General features: G+C 37.3%; 1 protein-coding gene across 5 annotated transcripts in view; it reads right to left on the minus strand.

The window, feature by feature from the left end:
- Window positions 1–23350, minus strand: part of LOC100261572 (ADP-ribosylation factor GTPase-activating protein AGD4) — a 94113-nt gene that overhangs the window by 48761 nt on the left and 22002 nt on the right. For all 5 annotated transcript variants that reach the window (XM_010656264.3, XM_002272139.4, XM_059739130.1 and 2 more), the window contains 3 exons: window positions 16675–16737; window positions 13165–13209; window positions 7164–7229 (listed from right to left, as the gene is read on the minus strand). In XM_010656264.3, coding sequence (XP_010654566.1) covers window positions 7164–7229; window positions 13165–13209; window positions 16675–16737 — 174 coding nt within the window. The remainder of the gene's footprint in view (window positions 1–7163; window positions 7230–13164; window positions 13210–16674; window positions 16738–23350) is intronic.

Genomic DNA, 23350 nt, shown 5'->3' on the forward strand with positions numbered 1-23350 from the left:
TACAAAAAAAAAAAACAAAAAAACAAAAAAACAAAAAATTAAATTATTGGAGAAAAAGAAATAATATAATTAAAGATAATATTATTCTATATAATAAAATTTAATCAAATATTTAATGAACATTAAATAATTTCATATACTCAATACATATATACTTTAATTTAATTCAATTTAAAATACCTAATAAAATTATATAATATTTATTTATTGTATACAATATTAAATAATTGTATCATTAATAAGAAATAAAAATAGCTCATCAATTAGTTGTTAATATTCCATTTACTATTTAATATCTCACAAATTATATGAGGATATTGGATAATTTAAAGAAGATACCTGATTCTTGTACAATCACTTTTAAAATGCTATCTCTTGCTTGCTTCTAAAATAACTACCAAAATGAGTAAGATTCTCTAACACTCACTTTCCTCTTATTTTATCAAGCACATTAGTTATGGAAAGTTATAAGAAAGTCATTCTAAGGGTATATAATAAATCTTAAACAAGCCCTAATGGAAAAATTAATTAAACAAAAATCTATTTTGAATTATTTTGAGTTTTACAAGTTTCAAATTTTTTTCAAATAACTTACTAGAGCTATTGAATTTTACATTTTGATATGCACTAGTGGTTCTAAAACTATTGAGTTGTCTAGAGGTCATGATTTTAGACCTTTTCATTTAGGATAAAATTTTAAACTCAACTTTTTATGTGCAAAATCACTTATAAGTTATTAATTGAAATATGTTTAGCCCAAAACTGAGGTGCTTTCAAAATTGATGATTTTCTAACTAAAACCAGAAGATCAATTCTGTTACAGATTATTAGTTTGTTGAGACCTTTATTACTAGAATACTCCTTAAAAGAATTAACTATTTACATCCTTAAAAGACAATTGAAATCTAAATTTCATAAAATGCATATTTCATATATATATGAAGAAATTTTTTAGAAACCTTGTTTTATTGAGTGGTTACTCCAAAGATAAATTTCCAGAAACCTTTTCCTTATTAACCTACTTTAAAATAAAATAAAATAAAATAAAAAATCAATCAATCAACTACCAATTCTTTCCAAGCTCTATTTTTGTAGAAAGCCTGCTTTTCTAATAAGAATAAGTGGTAATTATAAAAGCTCAGAATCTTCAGATTATTGAATTTGAATTACAGGTTTTGTGAGGCTTATGTATACTGCCCACATACTGCATGATGAAGGCATTTAATTAATATTTTACTTCAGAAACAAAATAACCATATTGTTACCTTCCAACATTTTTGGAACATTCCTCTTGTTAACATTTTTTCACCTTCCTACTCAAGTGTTGATAAGTGCTATTGCACTATCCACTATTAGAAAAAGTGGGACATGCTTACTACGTAACTTCCTTCTAGTCACCAATATTTGTCCTCTATAAAATCAGAGTTAAGATAGATGAAAGCATTTTTATGTGATATTTGCTTCTCCAAGAGGAAAATAAAGGCATCAATGACTTTAGCAAGGTAAAATGTATGGGCTTGAAAGATAGGAAGGTAATAGTGGCATGATTTGATTCTAAGTGGTGGAAAAAGTGGTTTCTAAGTTTCAGAATGCCATTGTAGAGGGGAGACAAATTTTAGATGCATTTGTTGTAGCAAATGATGCAACTGATTCAACCTTAAAGGTCGGATCCATTGGTGTCATTTGCAAGTTGGACATAGAAAAAGCATACGACCATGTCCATTGGGCTTTTTTGTTTGCAGTTATGGAAAAAATGGATTTTGTCCATAAATGGATTAGATGGATTCAATGGTGCATTTCCATAGCAAGGTTTTCAATTTTGGTTAATGGAACTCCTTCTGGTTTCTTTTAGAGTTCGAGTGGATTGAGACGGGAATCCTTTGTCCCCTTTTATGTTTGTTCTAGCTATAAAGGTCTTGAGTCACTTGTTGGAGAGAGCCCGAGAGGGGAGCTACTTGTCTGGTATCAAGGCGAGGGGGAAGGAGGAGGAGGGAGGGAGAGGGGATGGTTGTGTCCCATCTCTTATTTGCAGGCGACACTTTGGTCTTATATGAGGATTCCCAAGAGCAAATGACTCATCTAAGTTGGTTGCTCATGTGGTTTGAGGCATTATCAGGGCTCAAAACCAACCTGGATAAAAGCGAATTGATTCCAATTGGAAGGGTTACAGATGTAGATATTCTGGTAACAGAATTGGGCTGCAAGGTGGGGAAACTTCCTTCCACTTATCTAGGATTACCTTTGGGAGCCCCATGTAGATCAAAAGCAATATGGGATGTTGTAGAAGAAAAGTTTCACACTTTCACATAAAACTGTCGTTGTGGAAAAGACAATACATGTCTAAAAGAGAGAGACTTACTTTGATTAGAAGTCAGTTATTGAGCTTGTCAATTTATTACATGGCCTTGTTTGTCATCCCTAGAAAAAAAGCCTCATTTGGTTAGTTGGTTGATTGTTTGCACAAACAAGAGAGGGGGTGCGAATTAGAAGTCTTTCTCTCCTGAATCGAGCCCTTCTTGGTAAGTGGTGCTTGAGATATGTCTTTGATGGGAATTTCTTTGGGAAGTAGAAGGAAAGAGTGGGTTGGCATCCATGTGAAGTTAGGGATGGATATGAGGTTGGTGTTTGGAAAGTAATTAGGAAGGGGTGGGATCTATTCTTTAGTAGAACGTCCTTTCTGGATGGACAATTGGTGTGGGGAGGAATCCTTGTGTCTGTCCTTCCCTTATCGATATGTGTTGGCTGTGGGTGGCGGATTTTTGGGATGACACAGGAGCAATGGGACATTTGACCACATGCTTCACCAGGCACTTTAGTGATTGGGAGTTGGGCATTGTTGAGACGTTTCTCTCTAGGTTGAAAGGGAATTTGATTAGGAGGGACGATAACGACAAGGTGGTTTGGAAAAATGATAAGAAGGGATCTTTTTCCATCAAATCTTTCTATGAGGTTCTAGATGTGAGGAGGGTGATCATTGTTCTAAAGAACATTATTTGGAATTTGTGGGTACCGTCCAAAGTAACCTTTTTGCATGGAAATCTAATTAGGGAAGAAGAGTGCTAACTTTAGATAATCTCCAAAAGAGAGGGTGAAGCAAGAAGGGGAGTCTATTGATCATTTACTTCTTCATTGCTCTGAAGTAAGGCTTCTATGGCACCTATCGTTTTCCTTATTTAGGGTGGCAAGGGTGATCCTTTCTTCAATGAGGGTTCTGCTCTTAAGTTAGCAAGGCTCCTTTGTTGGGAAGAAAAGGAAAAAGGTATAGAACCTTGCTCCTCTTTGCATTTTTTGGACAATCTAGAGCAAAAAAAATCAAAGAGCTTTTGAAGATAAGGAACAAAATGACCAATGGTTAAAACTTTCATTTCTTTGTAATCTCTCTTCTTGGGTTAGCATGTACATAAAGGGAGACTCAATGCCCTTGTTTGATTTTGTAGAGTGGGTGGGGTCTTATTGAGGCCTTGAGTGTTTTTTATGCTCTTTTTAAGGGATTTGCTTTAGGTGCTCCTTGTATACGTCTTATGTACATTGGTGTACTTGGCTATTTTTTCTAATTTTAATATACATTCCTTTACCTATCAAAAAAAAAAAAAGATCTAAATGGATACTTCATTGGCATGCTTCCATATTAACTCCTCTACAAGATGCCTTTCCACCAGATAATTGAAAAAAAAATGGTATTTGTAGTACTTTAGGTCATTTCTTGAGGGCACTTTCACTAGGGTAACTCAATGACCCTTTTTCTAGACCAAATCCTTCAGCATGTCAAATATATCAAAGTACAGAACATGGCATTCCTTTGTTCCATCTCTTTAACATTAAACTAACATTTTATTTTTATTTTAAACTAATTACACTTCCAACAGCCCTTTTAACCTACATTGAGAATTTGACTCTAGTTGTGTTAACTAACATTAATCCCTTGTCATACTTCCTCAAATTCACATCAAGCCTCTTTCCCTGACTGCCTTGTATCGTTTGATTACAGGGTTCTTTCTATACACCATGACAAACAATATTGAGTTCCATGTCATGGGCTCAAGTAGCCAAGTCATTAAAGGTGTGGGGTTTAATCTCTTGAAGATGGATAGAGACTCAAATGCATGTCTTGCATTTACATCTCAACAACTAATGCTTTTGAAAACATGTCCTTATAATCATCTTAGTCTTTGACTTTGAAAAATGAAGGGCACTTGTATTTGTGTTTTCATCTTACTCCATTGGCATATGAAATTCCTTGGAATTTGAGCAAAGCTTTGTCCATTCTTTTGTTGAGTTGCTTCCCATTCCCAACCCCCCCTCCCCCCCAACCCAAAAATATATATAATAAAATAAAAACCTCAATATTTAAGAAAGTTGAGGTAATTCAATTTTTTTTTTATAAGTAAAAGTATTATATTATGACGAGGTGTTAAAATAGCTGCCCAAAGATGTACAGGAAAGGGACACACACCCCCTTACAATTGAAACAAAAAATTGTCCAACAAGATATACAAAAAACAACCCCTCCCTCACGGAGAACCCACCCAATCAATAAAATCAATTAAGGTCAAATGACCATATTTTATAAACAATTTGGTCTCCAACCAAAGTAAATACACAAAAGAAGCTTTCAGTCTTTGGATGGACAGTACACTATCTTCAAAGGCAATTTTATTCCTTGTCTTCCATATTAACCAAAACAAGCATAAAGGGCCCACTTTCCAAACAACCTTACGCTTTTTACCCACAAAAGACCTATTCCAAAAGGGTTTCCCTAACCAAGGAAGGAAACACCCAAGACACTCCAAACAAAGAAAAGGGCAACTTCCACACTTCCTTTGTCTTTTCGCAATGGAAAAGAAGATAGTTGATGGACTCCTCAAACGCTTGGCAAAAATAACATCTATTTGCTAAAGCCCATCTCCTCTTTTAAATTTGGTCCAAAGTTGAACTTTTCCCTATGAAGCTTCCCAATCAAAGAAGCTTACTTTTGGCTACACACAAGAGTTCCAGATTATCTTCCTTGGGAAAAAATCTGATGAATCTAAATTGTCATCCTTCGATTCCAACCACCTCACCCTATCCTCATCCAAATTCACCCTCTTCCCCCCCAAACATAATAACAATCTTTCCACCTCATCCATCTCCTAATCATTGAAAGGCCTAGAGAAATAAGGGCTCTAACTCCCTCCCCCTTTCTTCGTTTACTGCCCAAACATCTTTTACCCAGACCTCTTTGGATGCAACTAAGGCAAATAAAAAGGGGAAAGATTCACACAAAGGTGTAGTTCCACACCACTTATCCTTCCAAAAACTCATCCTCTGACCATTTCCCACCGCAAAGGAAAGTCTAGAGCTCACAAGATGTTCTGGCTTTCTAATTGCTTTCCACGACCTAACTCCATACCCCTCCCTGACCTCGCAAGAACACCCCCCATCTCTTTCCTCCCCATATTTCCCCCTAATCACTGGGTTCCAAAAAACCTCTCTTTCATTTGCAAAGTGTCAACTCCACTTGCCAAGGAGAGCCTTATCAAGTGTCACAAGGCTCTTTACCCTTAGCCCTCCTTTTTTTTATCTAGACAAACAGTCGTCCACCTTACTAAGTGATATCTTCACTCTAAAGCCCCACATTCCCACTGAAAATCTCTCTGAATCTACTCCAATCTCATTCTAACCACTCTTAGCAACTGGAGAATAGATATGAAACAAATAGGTAGTTATACAAGGTGATTCTCCCTCCTTTTAGAGATATATTGTTGCTTCCACATAGCCAATCTTTTGCGAAATCTCTCTTCAATTCCATCCTAAGCAAATACAAATTTAAAAGGAGCACCCAACGGCATCCCCAAGTGGACGGAAGCCTTCCCACCTTACAACCAAGCTTTGAATCCAAATCCTCCACATTCTCCACCCTTCCAACCGGGATTAGCTCACTTTTATCCATATTAACTCTCAACCCAAAGATTGTCTTAAACCACATCAACAGCCAACACAAAAAAATGTCATCTGCTCCTTTCGCACCTCATAAAAAATCAATGCTCTGAAGAAAATCTAATCATTTTGAAATCACCTACCACACACCAAGGATCACTCCACAATCCTCTAACAGCCCCCAACTCACTTCAAAAACCTTCCCTTTCCATCTTCAACGTGAGTCCATAAACCCCTGTAAAGCTCCAATAGAAACCATCCTCACAATTCTTGAAACAACAAGAGACTGAAAAGTTCCCCTCCTCCAACTCCGCCAACTATAACACCGATTGTCCCAAAACACCACACCACGCACCACCCACACCCCCCCACCCCATTCTAAACATCTTCCCACCCCAAGACTCCACACAATCCCAATGGTCATCTCTTGAATTTTAGTTTCCTGCAAGCACACTAAATTTGCCTTTTGAGATTAAGTTGGAATATCTTGCTCAAATTGTCAGATATGACAATGCCTTAAATTGATTAATCAATTAAGCTACTTATAGTTGAATTTGGAAGACATTGGCTTCTTAGGTGCAAGCATGTGTCACCTACTATAGCATTTTGATATAATTTGGGCCCACCAAATCTTTTAGTGTTTGCATTGATATCTTTGGATAAAAAATTTGGTTGCATGGGTAACAAGAGAATAAGGAAAACTATTTGCCTTGGTCTCCTCCCTGATATGGAAACTTCAAGAATTCTGATGATTGTACTTCAGAAAGTTCATGTTAATAGACACTAGAGAAAAGAGGTGTTATCAGCACAGCTGCTATGCAGATGACTATAGATGTTGAGCTTTTAGTTAAATGCACAGGTGAAATATGATATCCAAGGTTATTTACATAGGGTTGGTCTTGGCAGCTTGTTCATTGAATGAGAAATCTTGCAATAGATATTTTAACTTTTTTATTTGGACACCTCAATCAACCACCTAGCTAGCCGACTGTTTGACCAAGAGGGGTACTGGATTCCAGGATATTTGTCAAGGACACCCACCCTCGACTGTTTTTGAGCATAGGGTAGCTGCTACGAGTGTTTTTGGGTCAATTTCCTTGTGGTATTTGTTTCACTTTTTGGAAGGATATCTCATCCTTTTTTCTCTCTTTTTATCTAAAACACTCTTGATTTACATTAAATATAACACAGACAAATGTATGCAAGCACACAGCAGTAATGTAACTGAACTAAAATAAACCACTTACCTCTTCTAGTTCAGCCACAATGTCTTCGCGTGTACCCTTCTTCAAAGACACAAACTTCTCACGTGACTGCAACGCAATTAACAATCAACATGTTGAATTTCTAAAGTAATCATAATTTATTAGAGATAAGATGTACCACAAAAAAATGAAGATTGGATACACAAAACCAGCATATATACAGATTGGTTAAAAAGAATTTTGCAGTAATAATCAATCTAACCTCTGATTTTTAATAAATTAAACAAAATTATCAAAGAAAGATTGTCTCAAAATGTTGGAAACCCATGTACTCCTGGTAATTTACATCTCAATACAACCCTGAGTTGAATTAGCATCTTTAGCATTGGTGAGAAAATTCAAGTTTGTTTGGAAACTGTTTTTTTTTAAAAAAAAAGTTATTTGTTTTTGTAAACAGAAAACTATATATTTTCCATAGTTGAAAACACGTTTAATAATTTTTTGATAGGAGCCAAGCTGAATTAACATCTTTGGCATTGGTGAGAAAAATCGAGTTTGTTTGGGAATTGCTTTTAAAATAAATTTTTTTTTTCTTAAAAACAGAAAACTATATTTTCCATAGTTGAAAACACATTTGGCAAATTTTTTATAGAAAACAGTTTTTTATTTTTTTTTTATTTTTATTGGAAACGACACATAGATTTATTGATAGATAAAAAGAAGTACAAAAAGAAGGATGAGGAATCCTCCCGCCATAGAAAGCTAAACTATAGTAAATTACACTGAAAAACAAGCGAACACTCTAAAAGGACCATTCCTTATGGAGTACACACCACTAACCAATCAAGTTCTATCACATTAAGGGGAGTCCCCATAAAAACCTTGGAACAAAAAGCCCAAAGAGAAGCAAGGAAAACAATAGAGTCCCAAAGATACTCTGAATTCCTTGCCTTATCCTCAAAAATCCTCGCATTTCTTTCCCCCCACACAACCCGAATAAGAGCGATGCTTGCAGCATGCCACAAGGCTATCCCCCTCTTAGAAGAACCAAAATCATTAAATTTGATGGACATCATGTCAAAGATGCTCCTCGGGGGGACCCAATCCATCTTAGCTAACTGAAATAACCTGTGCCACAACCCAATCATCAAGGAGCAATGAAGAAAAATATGATTTGCTGATTCCTCATGCTTCATGCACAAAATACAAATATCAAGACTAAGGGCTTTGTAGGGTCTTCTCACTTGTAGCATGTCATTAGTATTCACCTTCTTGTGTGCCACTAACCAGACAAAGGACTTCACTTTGAAAGGAACTTGAGAATTCCAAACGAACTTAGAAGGGAAAACCTGAGGAGATCCAGAAAATTGAGATAATGCTAGAAAGAAGGATTTAACTGAAAAAAGCCCTGAAGAAGATAATGGCCAAAATCTGGCATCTGGAACCGAAGGAGATAAATGCAATTCATCGAGAGACCACATGAGGCCTTCTAAGTCCTCCATCTCAGAATCTGACAGGTTACGACGGAAATTTAAATTCCAAGAAAAAGGACGAGTAGGACCGAGAACTGAAGAAATAGGTATGTTTTTATCCAAGACTACTGTAAATAGTCTTGGATATTGGGTTCCCAAAGGTTGGTCCCCCCACCACAAATCTTCCCAGAACCGAATTCTTTCCCCATTTCCTACCACAAACCGAGTAAACGAGGAAAATTCCTGAAAGACTTGTGCAATAGTCTTCCAAGGGCAGCGATGTGACCATCTGACTAAAGTGTTAGCATCTCAACCATTGGAGTGTGAACCATAAATGCTTAGTATGACCTGATGCCATAGAGCTGAACCCTCTCTAAGGTACCTCCACAGTCATTTCCCTAAAAGAGCGAGATTCCTCAGAGAAATATTCCCAAAACCCAAACCCCCTATTTCCTTCGGTTTACACACAACATCCCACCTCACTAAATGATCTCTTTTGCCTTCCCAATCCCTGACCATAAAAAATCCCTTTGCAACCTCTCGATTTTTACAGCGATTGAAGCAAGTAACTTAAATAAAGAAAAAAAGTAATAGGGCATATGGGTAAGGCAAGATTGGACAAGAGTTATCCTCCCCCCGAAGGATAAGTATGCATTTTGTCATCCATCTAATCTTCTTGAAATTCTCTCAATCACTGGATCCCAAAATCCACCCGCCCTGGGGTTCCCACCCAAAGGAAGACCCAGATAGAGTATAGGTCAGCTAGAAGCCTTGCAGTCAAGCGTCTCAGCCAATCTTGAAAGATGAGCTTGATCCAAATTGATACCATAAATATTACTCTTGTCAAGGTTGACCTTAAGCCCAGAAATATGCCCAAACGCTAACAAAAGACTCTTGAGAGTCTGCAAATCTTCCTCCCTTGTGTTATAAAAGAAGATGGTATCATCGGCAAATTGCAAATGAGATACCCTAGTTCTGTTTCTACCCACCCTGAAACCCTCCACCATATTTCTCTCCTCTGCTCTCAAAAGCATCCTACTCAATACATCTGCTATTAAAGTAAACAAAAAAAGGGATAAAGGGTCACCTTGTCTTAATCCTCTCGATGCCTTAACCCAACCTTTAGCACTACCATTCACCAATACTACATAAGATACCGAGGACAAGCATCCACTCATCCATTTCCTCCATCTAGGACTGGACCCCTTCTTCTCCAACACTTGATCCAAAAAAATCCCACCTTACGTGATCATAAGCCTTTTCAAAGTCAATTTTGAAGACGACACCTTCCTCCCCTGATCGTCTTCTCTCATCCACTATCTCATTCGCTATGAGAACCGCATCTAATAGTTGTCTCCCTTGAACAAAAGCGCCTTGAGTAGAGTGGATGGTTTCATGTAGAACCCCTCTTAGACGCCCAGAGAGCACTTTGGCTATTATCTTGTAGAGACTAGTGATCAAACTAATAGGTCTAAAATCTGAGATTTTCTTTGTCATACTCTTTTTGGGCAGAAGAACAATGAAAGAGGCATTAGTGCTTTGATTAATAACTCCGCTCCGATGAAATTCTACGAACACTCTCACTAGATCCTCCTTAATCACATCCCAATAGTTTTGGAATACTGCAATAGTAAAGCCATCAGGCCCCAGAGCCTTGTCCCTATCCAACTGAAAAATGGCCTTAGAAATCTCTTCTTCAGTGAAAGGGGAATCCAACCTTATCGCGCTCTCTTCCGAAATAGGGGACCAATCTAATCCTTCAATACTCCAAGACTCTCCTATAGGACTTGCGTAGAGTTTTTCAAAGTAAAGTAAGATCTCCTCTGTGATTCTCTCGGCATTATTCAACACTAAGCCCCTTTCATTTTCCAACTCCTTGATATATTTCCTATTTCGCCTGCCACTAGCCACTTTATGAAAAAACTTAGAGTTGCAATCCCTTTCCTTAACCCATTTCACCCTAGCTTTTTGTCTCCAATGGATTTCCTCCCTCAAAATTAATTCCTCTAGCTCCCCTTTTCTTAAGGCTCTTTGATCTAACAATTCAGAGGTGAGACCCCCTTCCTGCTCAATGACATCAAAGTTAGCTAAATCATTGAGGATACTTTTTTTCTTTTCATTAAGATCTCCAAAAGAAAACTTATTCCACTCCTTCAATTTGGCTTTAACAGATTGTAATCTCCTCATGAACTTATGGCCTTCCCATCCGTTTCCTTGAAAACCCCTCCACCACTTTCTAAAGTTCTCCTTGAAACTAGGATGTTGCAGTCACATGTTCTCAAACCTAAAAGGTGTCGGGCCCCACATGAACGGGTTGGTATCCAAAGCAATTGGCCAATGATCCGAGGTCCTTCTAATAAGGGCTTCTTGAAGGCCTTGGGGAAAGAGTTGCCCCCACTCATTTGAGTAAAGAAAGCGGTCAAATCTCTTACACATGGGAGACTCTTGCAAATTTGACCAAGTGAATGATGCGTTCCGAAGAGGTGGATCAAGCAATTCACATTCTCTAATAAAACTATCAAAGTCCCTCATGCTTGAAGTTAGCCTAGAGCCCCCCAATTTTTCTGAACTTCTCCTTATGACATTAAAATCACCGCCCACACACCATAACGGAAAAGTTAGACCATAAATGTCATAAAGTTCCACCCAAAAATCCTTCCTAAGTGAGGGACTGTTTGGACCATAAACTGCAGAAATTCAAAGAGGTCCACAACCGTCCAAGACGAACTTAACAGAGATCGAGAAAGAGCCTAATACCACCTCCTCCCTGCACAGCTTTTTTGAGTCCCAAATGAACAAAATCCCACCTGAAGCCCCACACGCCGAGAGAACAACCCAATCCTTATTTCTGACCGTCCAGACACTACTCACAAACCTTCTGTCACACTTCTCCTTTTTTATTTCCTGAATCATCACAACATCCGGATTCTCTGACCTAAGGAAATCTTTAATCACCCTTCACTTATTACTTAAACCCAAACCTCTGGCGTTCCAACTGATAATTTTCATGGAAAAACTCTCAGACCCTAACCCTCCAATCCAAATCCACCTGGTCTCAATCACCTATGGGGCCTCTATTCTTCCTCCTAGAGTACACCTTAATGTCCAAAGAGCATAGAACCTCTCTCACTTTAGCCATTTTCCTAGGGGACAGGCCATCAATAAGAAAGTCTCCCAGTGAGGATGCCGCAGTATCCCTCGGACTACCTAACATCAGGTTAGAAGACTTCCTAGGGGTAGAGCTCTCAGACAACTGGTTAGAAAAAGCTCTCTAATTCTCATCCTCAGCACAGACAGGGATGCCAACATAATTTAAGGAGCCAACAATGCCTTTTTCAGAAAAAATTTTAGAATTACCTTGATTTACCATAGGAGAATGGGAAAGAAAAGCTGAATTTGGGAGATGAGGACCAGAGGGACTCGACAAAAGCTTTTCCAGATTATAAAAAGGAAAGTAAGAAGGCCCGGGTGGCTGAGAAGAAAAAGGCTGACTCTCCTCCATGTTTTCCGCTCCCGGAATTTCACAATTTCCTTCCAAGATGATTCCTTTACCTCTGATTCTTGGAATAGAAGGTGAACTCGTGACTGAAAAACCACGAGGATCGTACCCCGCTCGGCCCGTAAATCCTTCTTTGTCTTCTTTGAAAAGGGATTTTCACGAGTCCACCTCTCCTCTTGACGTCGAGGTCTCTTCCCTCGACCAGCTCTTACATTTCCTTGACAGAAGATAGCGGAAGATAGGACTCTCTCTGATACCTCATACCTTTTGAGATCCCGTCCTGCAATCCACTTCCAGATTGCGGACTTCGCTAAATGGCGATGCGCTCCGTAGGGGAAGAGGCTCGCTGCTACTCCGTTGTCCTTGTCGGCAATCAGCACTTGGTGGGAATAGGTTAGACCACATCTTCCTTGAAATTATAGACTATGAACACCCCAATTTTATGATATTTAAAGTGTAAATAATATATTCCGAAATTTAAAGTAATAGTATTTTGCCAAAATCAGTTGGTCACCCCTTTTGTCAATTTTCAGCAATTTTCATCAAATTTCACCTTGCACCCACATTTTGATTTCTAGATGCCTCTTTTGGCAATGTTTTGGCAAAAATACCATCAAATTGTCAATTTTTCAAACCTTTCTTCTCAAATTTTGGATATCTTTTGGAAATTTGTCCTATGAATTTTCGCCCCTCCTTTTGGAGTTCTCCACATAAAAAAAAACATCATGTTGATCTATTCTCACTCATATTTTATCAATGACTTCTTGCTTGGTAGATTTTGGGACACAATCCCACAATTGAAAAGGTCCACTTTAGATATTAATCACAAATTTTTAAACTAGGCATATTCACTCTACCTCTAAGTCTTTCTAAGCTACTAAATAGACTTTTAAAATCTTTATTTATAAGGAAAAGGCAGCAACATGTGAAATGGATCTCCTAACTTTAGATTATAACAAGAAGAAGTCCTCTATCCTAGCTACTTAACAAACTTTATGCTTTATTTAGAAGGAAAAGGCAACAACATGTCGAACAAATCCCATATTAAGATTAAGCACGGGATCTCTAATACCTGATCATAAGCATGTATAGCTTTGTCAAATCGCTTACGAGACTCCTGCAAAATGAATAGGCCGGTGAACGAGGATAGCATAACAACATAAACTTCAAGAACATTTCATTGTAAGACCTGGAAATACATTATGAGAAAGAGAACCAAAAAATTAAATGATATTTTTCCAGTTTCATGATTCAAACCATTATGACTTTCAAATAGCCTCCATTATGAGCATAAGCATGCTATTTAGAACATAATTAGTTGAAAGGGAAAATAAACCAGTAAACCTACTAACATTGCTAATTAGAAAAATATAACATAATCACTTTTTCTACAAGCAACAGGGAAAAGAGAGGAGATAAAAGAAAAGTAACTATTATAAGAGCGAGATTTTATTAAGTAATAATAACTACCAGTCAATGAAAGTGATTCAACTAGTAGTCCTTCCATTGATAAGTCACTCTAAGACGGATAATCAAAATAAAAAGCACTTTAAGAGTACAATTCTTTTATGTACATGCAAATACAAGTACAAAAAATAATTCTAGAAAACAAGCTTTTACTTTCCTTCAAGACAATAGCTTGGATCGATCATGTTACCCTTTCACTTCAAAATTGAGGCATAGGTTGACTTTGATAGCAAGATTAGCCCAAATAGCTCTTGGGGTGTTTTTGATATAATGGTTGTAGAGGCAAAATAAGGATACAATCCCAATCACCTTGTGGGATATTGGCTAGAAAGAAATGTTAGGATCCCTAAGAACATGATGACAAGGTGAGGGGAAATCACCATTCAAGGTTTAGCCACATGTTCTGAAGACCAATTACTAGGCTCAAAATAAGCAAATGGATTCAAGTAGAAGGCTACAAGAACATTAAAGATACTTAAAAAACCGGCTAAGGGGAGAAAGATACTTGAGTGTCATGACACACCATCATGTGCAAATATTGTCTACTTTAGGCCTCTCTCCCTTAGGGCTTTAAAACATAACATAGCTTAAAGGCATCATCTCTTATGAATGTTGGGAACTTTTTCTCCCTAGGTGATGTGAGATATCACAACTCACCCTCCCATATAGGCCCAATCTCTATATTGGCCCAAAATTCACAAGGTGCAACCCATAGTTCACCCCCCTATCAGTACACAACTCACTAGGAATTGGATTTCACACACTTTTAGTTGAGAATTGAATATGATACCCTCTATCCTGACTTGTTGTCTTAGGCAAATATTGTTCACTTTGGGGCCACCACCTCTTATGGTATTAAAATGCATCTTATACATTTAAGAGACATCACCATTTATGACTGTGTCCAACCCTTGGAGGAGGGAAGTTCCTATCATTTATAAGGAGTGAAGCCTTTTACATATGTAAGACGCATTTTGAAATTATGATGGTGGTGGCTCCAAAGTGGACAATTTCTGCATAAGATAACAGGTCATGATAAATGGTATTATAGTCAATCATTAACTAGATGTGTGTAGAGCCTAGTGCCTTGCAATCCATAGGTCAATGATCCATGGGTCAACAAAAAGGTCAGACTTGGGAGGTTGAATACGAGTTGCACCTTGTGAGTCATGCGCCGACGGGACATTGGGCCTATATGAAAGTGTGATTTGTGACATCCCACATTGCCTAGGAAGAGAAGTTTCTTATGACATTCATAAATGGTGATGTCTTTAAACTGTGTAAAACACATTTTATTTTAGGGCATTAGACTCAAATTAGACACCATTTGTGGAGGGGGAGGAAAATGGGTCGCAACATTAAGGCTTTTTGTAGGGAACAATCTTCCCACTTGAGGAGTATTATAGGAGGGGATTATTTTGTATATTAATTTCTTTTTCTTTCACCTTTGTAGGAAGATCTCTCATCTTTTCTTTCACTTTTTTGTACATCATACTTATCTTACTTTGAAAGTAACCCTGTTTTGTTTCTTATTAGAAATTTAGAAACAAATAAAAAAGAATAAGAAAAAGAAAAAGAAAAGAAAAGAAATAAGGAAAGATAAAAATGAAGAATACAGGCTGAGGGCATTCAGAAAATAACTACAAACATGTGTCAAGAAAGTCATATCACTTGAGGCATTTATGGGCAACTGCACTCAACGTGTGGAGTATCATAGATATTGCTTTGTCTATCAATTTTTTTTCCTTCTTTCTTCACAAAAAGGATCTTCATCCTTCTTTTTAGTTTTTACAATTTATTGCATCATAGACATCTTTTTTATTTTCATAGGAATGAAAGTTTGTTTTGTATAAAAAAAAGTATAACAAATAAAATAAAGAAAGAAGAATACAGGTCAATCAGAAAATAAATGATACCAATAATTTCATATAAGATATAGCCCGAAAAAAAAAAAAAAAAACACACAAGGAAGGATTATGTAGCTGACTTTGCTGCTATATTTTTTAGGGATGAGAATCTAGCATAAAGGGTCATAAAGCAATAGATCAAAGAATCAATGAGACCAACTATCTAGTTATTTAGCTAATAATCAATGTCCATGAGATAATCAAAAGCATTGCCACTAATAAATTCGTCAATAAATTGGACTATATGGGACATAATCCTTCTGCTATGGCAGCTAAACTAGTATCCTCATTGACTAAGACAACAGTTCCAATAAATGAAGTAATTGTCCCCAAAATTAGAAATCATACTTCAAACATCAAGTAGGGATAAGGGTATTTTTTTCACATCTAATAACCTTTATAGTGAATTCTTACTCTTTGTAAGCCATAATTTACAAAAAATATCTCCTCGAGTTCATAAAATGACACCATGTGGACACCACCCAGGGATTCAAACTTAAAAGTAACCAATGAGTAATTGTTTTTCTTTACCTCTTTAATAAACAATGCAATTTAGAACATTAAATTTTTTAATATACATTTTTGGTTTGGAATCCTATTTTGCTTCACAAGGTCTCTCTCTCTCTCTCTTCTTTTTTTGCCTCTGTGAGCAAGATTTTGAATCTGCAGATCACATTCTCATCCACTGCAAGTGGGCTGTCAAGTTATGGTCTTTGATGTTTCTGCTGTCAGTGAGAGATGCTTTGCTTAGTTGGCAAGGTGCTCTTTTGGATGCCAAGTGCAAGGTAGTGTGAAGGGTAAACCCTTTGTGTGTTTTTTAGATATTGTGGAAAAAACATAACAGTGGAACTTCCAAGGGAGTAGATGATTTTAGCGTCAAGTATGTGCTTGTAAAGACTTTGTTCTTGTGGTCTAATGGGGAACCTTTATTTCTTAGATATTGTTGATATCTTGGATGTTGGTTAGTTTGGTCAAGGAAATTATTTCTTATCCCCACGTCTTTATGTGGCTTCTATACATTGCGTGTACATGGGTTGCAATTTTTTATTAGTCTACCCAAAAAGTAATAAATAAATAAACAAACTTCTCTAGAATAATTATCATCCAGAAGATTAATTCTACAGTACAAACAACATTTCAAGAAATTTCTAGAATAAATATTCAGAGGAGCAATTTCTAGAACAGCCATTGAAGAAACAAACAAATACCTTAGCATCATGCAGATCAACAGTTATAAAGTGCATCAGCCGATCAAGCAATACATGCTCCACCTGCAATATATCACATATCTCAGATTAATAAATTAAAACACACAAGAGGAGGACGAGAACTAGGTTCCGTTCTGGTTAAATGTGAGCTGATTAACAACTAAAAACTTCCTAGCAGTGGTGTTTATAGAATTGTGGAGAGAATGCAAGTTCCAACTTCCTTGACTAATAAAGATAGGGCCAAGGATATTAAGCTTCCAGTGATATATATCTGCATAGGATTGCCTCAACCCAACCTTTGGCATTTCCATTTACTAGGATTGCAAAACTTGTCAAAGACAAGCAACCCCTCATCCAAGATCTCTATTTTGTGCTGAACCCTTTTAACTCTAGTACATGGTCCAAAAATCCCCAATAAAGACACATGGTCATAGGCCTTTTCAAAAAGTATTTTGAAGATTACCTCTTCCTCCCCTAAACATCTTTTCTCATCCACCACTTCATTAGCAATCAAAATAGCATCCAAATTTGGTCTCCCCTCAACAAAGGCTCCCTTGGATATATAGATGGTTTCATGAAGAACTCTATGTAAGCACCTTGATAAGACCTTAGCTATAATTTTATACAAACATGTAACCAGGCTAATAGGTTTGGAATATGAGATTTTGTTGGTTTGATTCTTGTTTTGGCATAAGAACAATAAATGTGGTATTGGTACTTCGATTTATTATCCCATTATTGTGGAATTCTAATACTAATAGCACCCTCATAAGGTCCTTTATATCACATCCTAACACTCCTAATACACTGCAATGGTGAAGCCATTAGGCCCAAGGGCCTTTTCCTTATTCCAATGGAAAACAGGAAGGCATAAATCTTCAAAAAAGGGATGGTCTAGCCGTGCAACACTCTCTCAAGATATGGGGGACCAATCCAATCATTCAATCCTCTAAGAATCACCTAAGGGTTTGGAGTATATCTCATAAAAAAAGAAAAAAGAAAAAAAAATGCACTATTCCTCTAGAATATTTTCAATGGTGCTTAGAGTTACCCCCTCTTCTGACACCAAGGATTTCATGAACTTCTTGTTTCGCCTACCATTGGTTATCCTATGAAAATACTTAAAATTGCAATCTCTTTATGGCTCTCAATGTTAAAAATTTAGGAGTCAGATTCCTTTCCTACTCATTGTTATCAAACCTACGATCTTTAACCTATAAACCATATTCAAACCGCTATAAATGTTTAATGAAGAACCCTCAAAAGCTAAAGAGGAAGAAGCTCAAAAGGATGAATAAAAATGCATTAAATCCCTAATAGATTCTAAAGTCCTTCATTTATCCTAAAAAATTATCTTATTCCTTTCCCTCCAAACCATTAGTAACAATGTACCCTCCCATTGACAACCTCCCCTTGACAAGAATCTAATATGACAATGTTGCTAAAGATGTCTTCTTTCTTTTCCTTGATGTCCCTAAAAGTGACCTTATTCCATAATTTAAATTTCTTGTAGTCCCTTCTATTTGCATAAAGTTTAAAGATTTCTCTAAGAAATCATGCTCTTTTAGGGAAATGGTTGTGGAGGTTTCCTAGGGAGAGTTATGCTCTATGACATCAAGTCATTCTAAGCATATATGGGGACATATACTAATGGTTGGGATGTCAACACTATAGTCTGGTGGTCACATTATTGTCCTTGGAAAGCTATTGCATAAGTTTTTCAGGATTTTACCATGTACTTTCGATTTGTGGTGGGAGATGAGGAGAGCATTTGTTTTTAGGAAGACCTGTGGTGGGAGAACCAACCTTTGGGTTCCCAATTTCCAAGACTATTCAGAATAGTCATAGTTAAAAATCTTTACATCTCTTCAATTCTTAGTTTTACTTATCCCTTCTCCAGGAACTTTAATTTATATTGTAACCTTTTCGATTCTAAGATGGAAGAATTAGAAATCCTCATGTCTTCTCTTGCTTGTTTGCACTTAACCCCCTGTTCCAGATGCGAAAGCCTGGTTTCTATCTTCTTCAGGGTTATTTACAGTCAAGTCTTTCTTTTTAGTCTTGTCCCACCTTTCTGATTCATCTCCTGCTTTCCTTGCTAATTTCATTTGAAAATCTCAAGTCCCTTTTAAGATCAAGTCCTTTGCTTGGTTAGTGGCATACAAGAAGGTAAATACTAATGACGTGTTACAGTTAAAAATGCTCTATAAAGCTCTCAGCCATGATATCTATAAGTTGTGTATGAAGAATAGATAATCAACAAATCATTTTTTCTTATATTATCCTTTGATGATGAGGCTATGACACAGATTATTACGAATAGCCAAGATGAATTAGGTTACCCTAAAAAGCATTTGTGACATGATGACCATTAATTATAAGAGATTGGGAGGATCCAAGAAAAGCCTAGTATTATGGAAAACCGCTTGTATTGCTTTAATTTGAGTTGTGTGGAAGGAAAGAAATGTTAGAATTTTTTAGGACAAGGCAAGGAATTTAGAGGTTCCATGGGATACCATTCACTTCCTTACTTCTTTTTGGGCATCTTGCACCACAACTTTTAAGGGCATTCACCTTAATGTGGTTCAACTAGATTGGTTAGCAGTGTGTAGCTCCAAGGACATGGATTAGTAAGAAGAGGTTGCTTTTTGTAATTACCATATGGCTTTTTGCTTTTGGTATTCAATATGTTTAGCTTTCATTTATGGGAGGATTCTTCATCCTTCTATTATACTTCTTAATTCTTATTTGTAGAATTATAGGAAGATTTAATTTGATGATCTGTCAGCAATGTTAGGGGCTAAGATTGAGGAGATCTACAACTAACAGATCATCTTTTCTTATCCCATGATTTTAGGGGATTTGGTAGTCTGTTACCAAATTCGTAGATATAAGTTTCCGTTTTTATAACTTTCTGTTTTAGGTAGTTTTGATTTTTTTTTTAGGTAAGTTGTAAATATCCCTAAAATAGATGAGTATTATCATCTATATATAGAGGGGAATGTAATCATTATAAAAATAGTGGAATGTTGAGTTTTTTCCTTCCACAACGATATGGTATCAGAGCTTTCTTTGAACCCTAATTCCCTCATATGACCAAATACGGCAAACGTGATTCAACAGCTACCGTTTCCCAAATCACCTCCAATCAGGAAGCCATGGCTTCCAGCAACAATAGTGCAGATAGTAACCTCATGCCCATTACAGGACACAAACTGAATGGGAACAACTATCTCCAATGGTCCCATTCCGTAATGATGTTCACATGCGGAAAGGGTAAAGACGATTATCTCAATGGAGTTGCTACCAAACCGAACAAGACAAATGAAAAGTTCAAAGTCTGGAATGCTAAAAATAATATGGTCATGTCATGGCTCATTAATTCCATGACAAATGACATTGGAGAAAATTTTCTTCTCTATGGAATAGCAAAGGAGATTTGGGACGCTGCCAAGGAAACGTATTCTAACAATGAGAATACGTCGGAATTGTTCGAGGCGGAGAGTGTTCTCCATGACTTCCGCCAAGGAGAGTTAACGGTGACTCAATACTTCAACACACTTAATCACTACTAGCAGCAACTAGACTTGTTCGAGGAGCACAATTGGAGTTGTCCGAGCGATGGAATCAGGTATAGACAGATTATTGAACGGAAAAGAATATACAAATTTCTTATTGGATTAAATAAGAATCTCGATGAAGTACAAGGAAGAATCTTAGGATCCAAACCACTACTAAATATCCGGGAAGCATTATCAGAAGTTCGGAGAGAGGAAAGTCGAAAGAAGATCATGATGGGCTCTCAAGATTCTGTGATAAATCCTGAGAGCTCAACCCCTGCAGTTTGAGGAAATCCATCCAACAACAATGATCACAGACCAAAGAAAGGGTGACCATGGTGTGATCATTGCTGATGTCCTGGTCACACTAAGGACACCTGCTGGAAGATTCACGGCAAACCTGCAGATTGGAAGCCTTCCCGATTTGCCAATGACAAAGAAGGACAGGGCAACCTCGTCTCCATGGATGAAAAACCATCACCCGAACCCACTCCCTTCAGTGAGGAACAGATAGAAGTCTTACAGAAATTGTTTAGCCAATCCTTGCCTGCACTTGCCCCCACTGTGGTTGGTACTGGTTCCTTGGCACAAAAAGGTAATTTTTTTAGTGCTCTAAATGTTAAAAAGGAGAAGCTAAATCCATGGATTATAGACTCAAGAGCATCTGATCATATGACTGGAGATGAGAAGTTTTTTTCCACTTACAATCCATGCTATAAAAATTTAACTGTGAGAATAGCCAATGGTTCACTCTCAAAGATGGTTGGTACAGGTTCTGTTAGAGTTTCAAAGAACATCACTCTTGATTCAGTTCTCCTTGTGCCAAAATTAAATTGCAATTTACTGTCCATTAGTAAACTCACTCGGGATCTCAACTGTGTTACTAAATTTGGCTCAAATCTGTGTGAATTTCAAGTGTTGGACTCGAGGAAGACGATTGGCAGTGCTAAGATGTGTTTGGGGCTCTATCTTCTAGAGGTTAATGATCCTCCTCAAGGATCAACTCATCATTCTGATTGTTCAATGTCCAGTAGTCCTATTTCTTTGTCTGTGAGTCAGTTTAATAATGATAGTGCAATTATGTTGTGGCACTATAGGTTAGGTCATCCAAATTTCTTGTATCTTGAGAAGTTATTTCCTTCATTATTCCATAATAAAAATCCAAATGATTTTCAATGTGAGATCTGTCAATTTTCTAAACATATTCGTAATTCTTATCCTAACCAATCCTACAAAGCATCTCAACCTTTTTCCATGATTCATAGTGATGTATGGGGTCCTTCTAGGATAAAAAATGTTACTGGTTCTCGCTGGCTCATTTCATTTATTGATGATCACACTAGACTCACATGGTTATTCCTCATGAAAGAAAAATCAGAGGCAAACCAGATTTTCAAAACCTTCAACACCATGATCTAAACACAATTCCAAGTAAAAATCCAAATTCTGAAAACTGACAATGCCAAAGAGTATTTCAACTCCATTCTTAATGATTATCTCTTGAGTCATGGTATAGTTCACCAAAGTTCCTATGTCAACACTCCTCAGCAAAATGGTATTGCCGAAAGAAAAAACCGGCATCTTCTTGATGTTGCTCGCACCCTAATGTTCTCTACCCATGTACCAAAATTTCTCTGAGGTGAAGCCACCCTCATTGCCACCTATCTCATAAATAGGATGCCATCTCGTATTCTCGACTTCCAAACTCCCTGTCAAATTCTTCTTCAGTCCTTTCCCAATACTCGTCTCATCTCCACAATCCCATTCAAAGTTTTTGGGTGCTCAGCTTTTGTCCATGTCCATCAACAACACAGGGACAAACTTGATCCTAGAGCTCTTAAATGTATTTTCCTTGGGTACTCTCCAACTCAAAAAGGATATAAGTGCTATTCACCGGTCACTAAACAGTTTTATCACTCCATGGATGTCACCTTCTTTGAGCAACAACCTTATTTCTCCAAATCTGATATTCAGGGGGAGACTAATTTTATCCAGGAATACCAGCTTTGGGATATTGAAGAATCGTCTCATTTCTCTCCTAATTCTCTGACCAACCCTGCCCATCACTTCATGAATCCATTCCTCCTCAAAATCTTTTCCTTGAGTCTCCTTACTTCCTAGAATCTCCTTCTCAAGATCAAACCAACAATCCGCCTACTAATCCACCTCCTCAAAATCTGGACACTATTCAATCAACAAAGAATGATGAGTTGATTACCTACTCAAGAAGGAGAAAGAACCAAAAGGAGATGGAACAACAAGCATCTCTTGAGCAAACCCAAGAGTCTGACCCAAGTTCTAGATCAAGTGAAGATCCATCAGGTAACTATAATCCCAAAACTAATGATGATAGTGACTTTCCTATTGCTATGAGAAAAGGTGTAAGATCATGCACAAAACACCCTATATACACATTTGTGTCATATGAAGGACTGTCACCGAAGTTCAAAACATTTGTTGCCAACCTCGACAACATCCAGGTTCCTAATAATATACAAGAAGCTCTCGGCTCACCTGAGTGGAAATCAGCAATGTATGAAGAAATTCATGCACTTGAAAAAAATGGAACCTGGGAAATCTCAAAATTACCAATCGGAAAACGCCTAGTAGGCTGCAAATGGATCTTCACAGTCAAATATAATGAAGATGGGAGTGTTAATCGATTCAAGGCACGACTGGTTGCAAAGGGATTCACCCAATCATACGGAATCGACTATAAGGAGACATTTGCCCCTGTAGCCAAGTTAAACACAATTCGGGTTCTACTATCTTTGGCTGCAAACCTTGAATATCCTCTCCACTAACTAGATGTCATGAACGCATTCCTAAATGGGGACCTAGCTAAAGAAGTTTACATGGAAATTCCTCCAAGATTTGAGACATAAACTACACGCAACAAAGTTTGTAAACTTAGGAGATCTCTATATGGGCTCAAGCAATCTCCAAGAGCCTGGTTTGAAAGATTCACAAAGGTAGTTAAGAAACATGGCTACTCCCAATGTCAAACAGACCATACTCTATTTGTTAAACACTCTCCTACAGGAAAGCTTGTTGTCCTCATTGTATATGTGCATGACATAATTCTAACGGGAGATTATGAAGAAGAAATCCGCACC

Source organism: Vitis vinifera, chromosome 1 (genome assembly GCF_030704535.1).
Source record: "Vitis vinifera cultivar Pinot Noir 40024 chromosome 1, ASM3070453v1".
Lineage (NCBI taxonomy): Eukaryota > Viridiplantae > Streptophyta > Magnoliopsida > Vitales > Vitaceae > Vitis > Vitis vinifera.